This window comes from Alexandromys fortis, unplaced genomic scaffold, assembly GCF_014885135.2.
Source record: "Alexandromys fortis isolate MF-2015 unplaced genomic scaffold, M_Fortis_MF-2015_v1.1 scaffold_111, whole genome shotgun sequence".
Lineage (NCBI taxonomy): Eukaryota > Metazoa > Chordata > Mammalia > Rodentia > Cricetidae > Alexandromys > Alexandromys fortis.
The window spans coordinates 1,805,869-1,816,609 of record NW_026067996.1 but is presented as its reverse complement, the minus strand read 5'-3'; the positions used below and the strand labels follow the sequence as shown (position 1 = coordinate 1,816,609).

The 10,741-nt window shown below is 43.2% G+C and overlaps 1 protein-coding gene across 1 annotated transcript in view; it reads right to left on the bottom strand.

Moving 5' to 3' along the window:
- Positions 1 to 7,148: 7,148 nt before the first annotated feature.
- The window catches only part of Ccdc174 (coiled-coil domain containing 174), a 23,739-nt gene continuing 20,146 nt past the window's right edge, over positions 7,149 to 10,741 (bottom strand). The window contains exon 11 of the mRNA XM_050160254.1: positions 7,149 to 10,739. Coding sequence (XP_050016211.1) covers positions 10,462 to 10,739 — 278 coding nt within the window. The 3' untranslated portion in view covers positions 7,149 to 10,461. The remainder of the gene's footprint in view (positions 10,740 to 10,741) is intronic.

Here is a 10,741-nt window from a genome sequence, read left to right as displayed (position 1 = left end):
TGCACAGACAAACATGCATACACAACACTCATACACAAAACAATTTTTAAAAGTTCATCCATGTAACAGCATGCACAAGTACTTCATTACTTTTTGGGTTTTACTGTTGCTTGTTTGTTGAGACAGTCTCACTGTAGCTCTGGTTTGTCTGAAATGATGTAGAATAGGCTGCCCTCAGTACTCCCAGAGATCCACTTGTCTCTGCCTCCTGACTGCTGGGAATAAAGGCAGGTGCCATGGGGCTGGAGAAATAGTTCAGTGGTTAAGAGCACTGGCTGCTCTCCCAGAGGACCCAGGTTCAATTCCCAGCACCAACACGGTGGCTCACAACCATCTGTAACTCTGGTTCCAGATTTGATGCCCTCCTCTGGCCTTGATGGCGTCACTCATGCATGTGGTACACTAACATATATGAAAACAAAATACCTATACACAAAATAAAAAACACCAGATCTTGTTTTTCATTTTATCATTATTGGTACATCTGTATGATTAGAGAACAACTGTATGTAGTTGACCCTCACCTTCTAGCTTTACATGGATTCAAAGGGCTCAACTTAAGTTATGCAGGGTTGCACGAGAAGCATTTTACCTGCTGTGTCCTCTTACTAGGTTGTATATCTGTGAGTGAGGGGTGGGGTGTGTTACATGTATGGAAGGGTACATGTGCATGTGTGCGTGTGTAAATGGAGGCTACAGATTAGTTTTTAGTGACTTTCTTGATCATTCTCCATTTCACTTTTGTCTTTCTCTAAAACTAGAGCTCACTGATTGGCTGGTCTGGCCTTTGTCTCTCCCCATCCCCATTTACTCCTCCACCCCACACTGGGGCTCAGAACCCAGGTCCCCAAGTTTGCACAGCAGGCACTTTATTGACTGCACCATTGCTCATTGTTTACTTCTCTGAAGAACTCCAGGCGTTAGCAAAGCAGTAACCCTACTTCACAGTCACCAGCAATGGTACAGAGATCCCAATTTCTATATGTCCTTGTGAACAAATCTTGTCACTACTGTTTTGATTCTGGTATCATAACAGTGGGTATGAAGATAGTGATTTGATTTACAATCCCATGTGTCTAGAGATGCTAAGCACTTTTCCATATGCTTACCATATTTTATATAATTGGAAACATATCTACTCAGGTCTAAGAAGCAATTTTAAAAGAAATGTTATTTTAATTAAATGCACAGATAACATACTACATCTCTTCAAAATTAGCCTTAAAAAGTATCTAACTACAGTCTATCTCTAAGATGAATATGAAGCTGTTGAGTACAGGACCTTGAGACTTACCTGTAAAGGAGGCTGTCTTTATAGAACACACACCTTTTAGTCACTCACTGCCCTTCTCATATGTCTTGCCTGGAAGGGATGAAATGGGTGTATTCCCAGCAGTCATTTTGAACCACAAGGTTACCTTGAAGAGGGAAGCCATGAGCTAGAGGTAGCCATATAGAACAATAGAACTTAAACTACTGATAACATTGTAGGACCCCATACCACCCTTTTGCCTGTCTCCAAATTCTCTCACATAAAAAGATGACCCTTTTGTGTTTGTTCCTAGTGTCTAAAAGCTACTTCTTCATTCACACCTCTATTCTTGCCATCAAACGTGATTTCTGAGAAGTAGCATTTTAGGTCACTCTACTCTCTTGTCTAGTTTTATTCTGCCACTCACTTTTCCAGGAATGAGCCTTGGAGAACTTCAATGCCAAAAGGAAGAATGAAATGAAACTGACTTCAATAAGGAATCACACTTCAGAAAAATGTGTAAATGCCATGGATGATATCTGTATATCTACGGTTCTATTGAGGTGACAAGTTATGGAAGGAAGGGCTTATGGTTCCAGAGGGATCAGGACTACCATCACAACGGGGAAACATGGCAGCAGGAAGGCATGGTGGTGGGAACAGCTGAGAGACCACATTTCAAACTTCAAGCAGCAAGCAGAGAGTAATCTGAAAATAGTACAAGTCTTTAAGCTCTCAAAACTTGTCTCGATGATGAGATCCTTCTAAGCCACATTCCCCAACATTGCCAGGGGGCCAAGTATTTAAAAGCCTGAGAATACAAAGGGACATCCATTGTCCAAAACTACCACATTTCACTCCCTGGCCCCCATAGTGTAATTGCCATATCATAGTGCAAAATATATTCAGTCCAACTTATAAAGCCCTGTAGTCTTTAGTCACAGCAGTGTTTTAAAAGTCCAAAGTTTCTGTTGAGACCAAGGCAATCTCTTAACTATAACCTCCTATGAAATAAAAAAAGCAAGTTATATACATCCAAAATACAATGGCATAGACATACATTACCATTTCAAATAGGATGACTAGGGGCATAGGGAGAAAACACTAGACCAAGCAAGACCAAAACCCAGCAGGGCAAACTCCAAATCCTGTAACTCCGTGCCTGTTATCAAAGAGCTTATATGTTTCCTATCTCCAGCTCGGCTGCATGCCTCTCAGACTGGTCCTACTCCCTGTGTTCTCCCTTTGGCAGATGCCTCACAGCTCTGGCCTTTCCAACATACTGGGGTCTTCAACGCAACACAAGCTTCACTCCCACAGCTCCACACAGTGACTTTTTCAGGGCTTCCATACAGGGACTCCCCTTCAAACGCCTGGCTTCAGCAGCTCTCTGACACTACAGAGGAATGTTCCACAACCTCTTAACTAGTATATATCCTTTATGACTCTAGAATCAACACCACATAGGCAGTATTGCCAAGTTCAGCTGCCAGATCTGGATGAACCCTGGGCCCCACTGAGTCACACCTGCTGCACTTTTGTTTACTGTTCCTTTCTAGGTGCAGAAAATTCCCTAGACCTTTTCTTTTCACAAGCTGGAAGTTTAGCTAGATAGGGTCTCTCCCTGAGGGCACTCTTCCCTTTATTTTACTATAGATCAGACCTCTCTTCAATTTCCCTATCTCTTTCAGCACAAGATTTGGCTGCAACAATGCTTCCTGGAGTTCTTTTTCTCTTGAAACTACATTTTATATTTCTTTCTGTTCGACTTGTTCTTTTTCACTGCATAAGATTACTAAATATGCAACAGAGTCAATATGAGGTCTTAATCTCCTCTGCCAAAGTCCATTGCTTTTAAATTTAGTCTCAGGCAAGTTCTTAGGACAGAAGTCACAGTTTTACCAAGATACCAATCCTGCACACTTGCTAATATTGTTCCCCCCTGAAACCTATTGAATTGGGCCTCCACAATCCACATAGCTCTCAGCACTACTGTTTTCAGCGCTCCAACTAAGACGGCCCATTAAGGTCTGCTAACAGTGTTCAACTGCTTTTCTATCTAAAGCTCCAAAGTTTTCCACATCCTCCAAAAGACAGCATGGTCAGGTCTGTCACAGCAATACCCTACTCCTGGTACCAACCTGTTACTTTTCCATTGCTGTGAAAAAAAACTCCATGATAAACAACTTATGAAGGGAAGGATTTATTTGGGTTTATGGCTCCAGAGAGATAAGCATCACCTCACAATGGGGAAGCTCAGCAGCGGGTAGGCATGGCAGCAGGAACATCTTAGAGCTTGAATTTCAAACCTCAAGCCACAAGCAGAGAACACACTCAAAATGGTAGAGTCTTTACGGTCTCAAAACCCACCTCAGTGACATACCTCCTCCAATGAGGGCATAGCTCCTACCCGCCACCCCCACACACAAATAGTGCCTCAAAATGGAGGCCAAGTATTCAAATGCCTAAAAATAGAGGGACATCTGTCATTCAAACCACCATAACACCCAAAGAAGTGTCAAAAGAAGATGTCCCTGAAGTTAAGAAGGCAACAAGCAGTTAAGAGGGAAAAAAAAAACACATGTTATAACAGAGCCCTCTGAGGACAGTGGGCTGGAGAGAGCCACAGATGGAACAAGATCATGCCTGTTAAACTAAAGCTTGAGGTTGCCGTGTATTCAAACATTTCAGGCAGCACTGCCAAGGGCACATGATGACAGAATGCATGCTCAGCACTTCAGGTCACAATGGAGTTGAAATGTCCAATCATTTAGGCCATGGCAGCACTGTGCAGCAAATTACTCCTACTTTTTGTGACAGTGCTGTGAGCACACATACCACAAAACAGCAAGGCACATGTGACAGGAGGCAAATTTGTGTTGAGATTTAAAAGGAAGGACACACATTCTTCCCTGTTGTGGCACTGAGCCATAAACACATTTGGGTAACAGTGCATACAACAATACTCAAAGAGAAAGCAGGCTTCCTCAGGTCATCTGGTTCTGCCTTTCTACGTTCTGGCTCCCTCTGGCTTTAGTTACAGATGTCCCTCTAAGGGACTGGTTGTAGGAGGTGGTTTGTGTTGACTGGCTTGTGGGTGATAGAACAGAAATGCTCATCCCCTCTGAGCTGCCTGGCACCTGAGGGATTATGTGGAGAGATGCTAGAGAACTCTCTAGCAAGGAAGAAAATAGGTTGCATGGAAAAGTGCATCTTAGTACACATGATGAGCTAGTATGCAGTCTGCTTCACCTCATGTTATGCCAAGGCTCAACATGAAACCCTGGTGATGTGGTCCTGGGATGCCAACACTTCTAAATAACTGGCCCCTCTGCAGGGACATCCGCTGCAGTGTTAACAAGTCCCAACTGCGATGGATTTCCTGAGAGATCAAGAATGTCTGTCATATGACCTAGTAATAGCACGTCTCAAAGTGATGCTCAAGGCAACATTTCAAAAGCAGAGGGAAGGCTACAGTATAAGACAATTGTTAAATCAATCTGAAAGATGCCCTAGCTGGTAGTTCCTTCTTAACAAGTCTGAACGCTGACCTGTGTGTTTGTTACTTTAATGAACTACTAGGCAGGGACTGAAAATAACTGAGCAGCTCAGTTTTAGAAATCTTAAGCAAAAGCAAACCAGCCCCGTGGTGCTTAGTTTACATTCTACACTGCACTGACCACCATTCTCTAGAAATTCAAAATAGCATCCATAGAACTAGAGAAAGATTTTGACATAAACCACATGTCCTGTACAACTCAGAATACCTGTAACCTGGGAGACCATGTAGGGAGCAGAGCCAGCTCTTTTCACAAAACCTCAGACCACAGTAACTGTGGAAAGGTGGAGAGGATGAAGCAGGTGGGGAAGGAAAAGGTGGACACCAGCTTCCAGTTCAGGGGAGCTTAACGCTGACACTGAACAAGACACAGAAGAGGGTAAAGCACAGCCTAGAGAAAATGCTTGAAGCCAGGCCACACTGACAAGAGCATATAGGCTTCTGGAGTAAGGGAAAACAGGGCAGTTAGAAATGGATTTAAATGAAAAAGAAAGGGAGGGAGGAAGGGACTCAAAGTGATTGTGAAAAGGAAAAAAGAGCCTGACTGCTCCCATTGGTGGATACTCATTTACTGTACACACACATGTGCAGCCTGGATGTAAGAAACCACTGCAAAGCACCAATGCTCTGCCAGAGGTCAGGGCTTATTTTATTTTTAATTTAGTTGTTTTTGAGACACATTATCACTGTATAACTGTGGCTGGACTGGAACTCACTATGTAGACTAAGGGTAGTCTCAGATCTGCCTGCCTGAGTGCTAAGATCAAAGGCATGCACAGCCAACCCCAACATGGGTTCTTATGAAAACATGGTTTCACATGAGCATCTTGACTTTCCAGTTTCCCAGACATCAGCATCAACCCCACCACACTGAAGCCCTCACCAGTACACATGCACCACACTTGCCTACTCTTCAAACATGGAGGCAGATGCCCACAGCCTCTACCAACCACGTGAGTCCTCACAGTCAGTCAGCATTAGTCTCCTCTCACCTTTCTGAGTCACCAAATCATTTTCAATATCATCACTCACCTTGGTTAAGTAGCATTTTATGTGATCAGTCTGACATATAACTGTCTCAGCTTGCCTCACTGGCTCAAAAGAAAACTTGAACTACATATGCTGTGGCTAGCCTGCTGTGTTAACTGTAAAGACCAGTACCCACCCCCGTTCCAGGTTCTAAATTCCACTGCCTCATCTGTATGTCACAACTAGGCCAGCTGAACAGCAACCCTGGGGAATGACCCAAGTCTTTGGCAAATGTATAGCTAAGTACACTATGCATCTCATGTATATGGATTTGAACATTCTCCTTTGGGAATTCTGCAGACCAGCAGAATGATTGACTGCACCAATTCAGATGAACTACACCAATGCACATGGGGCCTGGAGAGAGGTTACAATGAAAACAAGGACTCAAAGCAGCCTCTTCCTAAACGGTCTGCTTTGCTCTCCAGAGGCACAAATAAGATGCAGGAATGTTCTGTAGGTTTCACCACTTCCTGTCCACACATGTAAGACAGTCACAGAGTGTCTTAGATGTGCATCTGGAAGACACTGACTTGCCAGTCCTTTGGTCACTTAACAGGTAGACAATGCACAGGGACCACAAAACCAGTAAATGATCATTTGGAACAGTCCTACTCAGAAGAGGTTAGGACAAGAAAAGAATTCAACTTCAATTTCACTGAAGATGAAAATGGTGGGGAAGGAGGGCCAGATAACAGAGTAAAGCTGCTTGCCTGGAAACCTAAGTCTGAACTGGAATTAACTCATGTAAAGGTGGAATAGGAGAACTAACTCTACAAAGTCGTCTGGCCTCCACATGTATGCTATGGCACATACACTCCACACACAAATATACATATAATAATAACAAATAAAATTTGAACTTGAAAATTGAAGCTGGGGCTGTAGCTCAGTGGTAGTGCATTTGACAAGCATGTGTAAGATAAAACCTAACATCTCAAAAAAAAAAAGCAATGAAAATTCTTAAATTTTCACTCAATTATCAGAGAACTTAAATGTTTGGGACAACTTGGATATGAATTTTTTTTCAACTGCTTTATGACACCTAAATACAGATGTTTCTGGTGAAAAATGAGTATGCAAGCTCAGTTACACTGTGGGATACAGTGTACTTTGAGGACTTAATACGAAAAAGAACGAAGAGGTCTTATCAGTTATAAGTGCTTGTTATTCTTGCAGAGGACTGTTCTCAATACCCATGGAGCAGCTCCACCTGTAACTCCAGTTTCAGGAGAGGACACCCTCTTACGACCTGAGGGCACCAGGCATACAGGCAGGCACTCACATATACACAAAAACAAAAGTGGGTGTTGTGTTGCACACACATCTTTATTCCCAGCACCAGGGAGGCAGAAGCAGACTTATCCCTGAGTTTGTGACCAGCCTAGTCTACATAGCAAGTTTCAGGACAGCCAGGGTTACTTAGAGACCCTGTCAAAAAAAAAAAAAAAAAAAAAACAAATAGAGTATCTCCTGATGGTCCCTGTATCCTGACTATATACTGAGATAGATGTTCTGGATATACTAAGTTCAATAGAAAAATACTAATTTCACTTTTTAAATATGGTTCTTACAAAGCTAAAATGACCTGGGAATGTAGTTCAGCTGGTAGAATGCGTATCCAGAATGCAAAGACGTCCAACAAGGCATAAACCAGATGTGATGGTGTACACCTATAATGCTAGCACTCTGGAGAGAGAGGCACAAATGGGGGATCAGAAATGCAATATTGACACTTTGGCCTCTCTGTGACTATGCACATGGTGCTCAAGGTTCTGAGAACAAGTGATGGCTGAGTGCCTATCCTATGCTCAGGAACATCAGGAAAGGGAACAGAAAATGTAAAACTAGAAGACAGAGAGGGCTGTGAAATGCCATCTCCAGGGCACAACATAGCCACTGCATACATGACACAGCACATATAGTCTCAGAGCAGTTTCAACTACCTGCACAGGACCTCCAAAAGACTACAACTGTCAAGAAGCAATCACTGACTGGTGAGGGATTCATGGGACCCTATTTCTCCTTGCTGGACAACTGTCTACAATGGATTTTGGGGGAAAGTCACTGTTATTGTCCAGGTTCTAATAGACAGTACTAACTAAACCCATGGTCTCACAGGCAGTCAGATAAAATCAGTGGATCACAAGACAACAAAAGAATAGAATCTGAAAATAGGACTTGTAAGAAAAAGGGGGAGTTGACAGGTGGAAGGAAATAAGAATGGAGGGTGAAGGGAAATGGAATGCATTATATACATACATGTATGAAATTGTACTGACTACAAAATCATCTCTGCTACATATCCAGTTGGAGCTGCATAAAACTGTCTACCAAAAAGAAAGAAAACTGAAAGTGACACTTTTCCTTGCATCCCTATGACGCCAGTACTGTTTCAGAGCAGGGATCCGAACTGAGGGTCTGCTGCCATCTTCTGGACACTCGCATACAAAACTGCTCCATGAGAAACAACTTTCTGAAGTGGATTTCATGTTTCATCTGAGGGGCTGAAACAGGAAGGTAAGCTGGGCTTGTCAAAAAGCCTTATAATTGATGTGGTAAACAAGGGATTAGAAAGAGATTTACAGAGTCTTCAAAATCCCAGAGAAAACGTGACCTATAGTTACTAGTTGTCAGTGATGAGTGGCTGTGCTTGACTACTTCTGCCCACCTACAGGTTGACTTTTTAGTTTCTGGCCCTACTTTTGGGTCTTTAGTTTATCCTGAGTTGCCTTTTAGATATGGCATCAGGTAAAAACTCATTGCTTTGCCCTGGACAATATGTTGTGAAATGTGCATTCCTTCCCATTGGATGGTCCTGGCACCCTCATTAAGAGTCAACTGCCCATGAATACCTGGCTCTATTCTACCCTACTGACCTATGTGCCTGTGCTCTTGTGCCAGTACCACACCATTTGTACTGTGCTAGCTTTGCTAAGTCTTGAATCAAGAAGTTTGGTCCTCCATCTTTTCTCTGGCCATTCTGGGTCCCTGGCATTTCCACTGAATTTTAGGATGCATTTGTCATTTCTGGAAAAAACAAACAAACAAACAAAAAAAGCAGCTGGGTTAGCATTCTGATGTATATTAAGAGGTTTTTGTTTGATGAGACTGAAAGAATGACATTATGTCTAGGTTTCCCTTTGCTGTGCAGTTCAAAGGTAACTTTCTTCATACTGGGACAAGAAGACTGGGTGCTAGAAAAAGGTGCATGAGTCTAGAGGTTAGATATAAGTTGTTTAAGTCCTGGAACTGACGCTTAGATGCCACGTGACCTTGCGCTAGGTGGGTCATCACAGGACAAATCAAACACTTCTACTCATGATGCAGTGCTATGTGAGCAGAGAAAAAACTATCAAGGAGACCCCAAAGAGTGGGTCTTCCCTCACACCTCTTTCCATTCTTTCAGGGCACTGCAGAGACTTTCCTTGAGTTGGAAACGACCCACTGCTCCCAAAGGCTTGGCAGCCAACTCCTGACTGCCTGTTTGCAGATGCATGGGTTAATCCTCTGACACCCCTACTTAGTGACATCCTGAGGATTCAATAAGGATACAGGCAGGGACCTACCTAGTTTACACAATGGGGTCCAAGTCAGGCTATAGAGAGTCAAAAAAGCCTCAAGCAATGGAAACACCAGGACATACTAAGGCAGGAGAGAAAGACAAGGTCAAAGCTCTAATTGGCAAAACTAGGAATGCTGGTCTCTAACCAGGTTCAGCAGCCTTCAGGAATGCCCAAGTAATTCAGCACAACTCCAGATGTCCAGAGAAACAGGGATGCAGGCAACTGGATAACATGTTGACCCAGATCAACAATCAACTTCTCCCTCTCTGAATTGTAGGTGCTCTTTCTGACCTTATGGCTTCAGATGTGACTGCTTAGTTAGCATTCTACCAGTTTCCCTTTTCCACTTCGCCTCCTACAATAGTCCCTTATTTGCTTGATAGACAGGTAAAAACTCCTGATATTGCTCCATTACCTGTCTGAGAAGTTGAATCTGTGGAGCAGATACCAGCATGCTAGCATTTCTGAAAGGAAAGGAATGTAGTCCTATAAGCGAAGTCATGGGTGGGTGTGTTTGTGAAACAGGGTTATAAGCTCCTCTGCAGGTATGGAGAGATGGATCAGTAGTTAACAACACTGGCTGCTCTTGTAGAGGATCAAAGTCCAGTTCCCAGCACCCACATAGTGGCTCACAACTATCCGTAACTCCAGCTCCAGGGTTCCAATGCACTCTTCTGACCCCTTTGGGCACCAGGCACACACGTTGTGCACACATATACAGAAAGGCAAAACATTCACATACATAAAATAACCTAAAAAAGAAACAAGTTATTCAGTATCAAATTTTAGATTAGTATTTACAGTTCTCACACCTGGAAATCCAAATGAGTTACAACTGGGTCAGCATGAAGGGGAGGAGCTAAATTCCCTCTACACCAAGCATTAAAAATGGACAGCTAAGTAGCCAGTGAGCTCTCATGGGCAGACTCACTCCTCCCTTCTAAGTAATCTGGCCTCAAGCCTGTGCATCCTAGGGAAAGGACAGGAAGGAAAATGTAAAACTCAGTCCTATCCTGATTTCTGATGACACAAACGCAACATCATGCTTTTCAAGGTCATGTGACTTGTTTATAATAAGATATCATATCATCTAGGGTTTGGAAAGTGACTGTGGAGGCCTGTGATGGGCTTTCAGAGGCAGAAGAAGATGCGTGTGACGAGCCAAAGCCGTGTCCCGAGTTGCTTGGTGCTGGTCCCGGTTTGCTCCATGGCTGGCTACTCAAAGCACCAGTTCTCTTTTGACCCACAAAGTAATTCGATGGTGGGGCAAACTCAGGATCTCGTTCAGCCCAGAGTTCTGACTGCTTCTTCGACCAGAACCCAAAAGAAAATTCT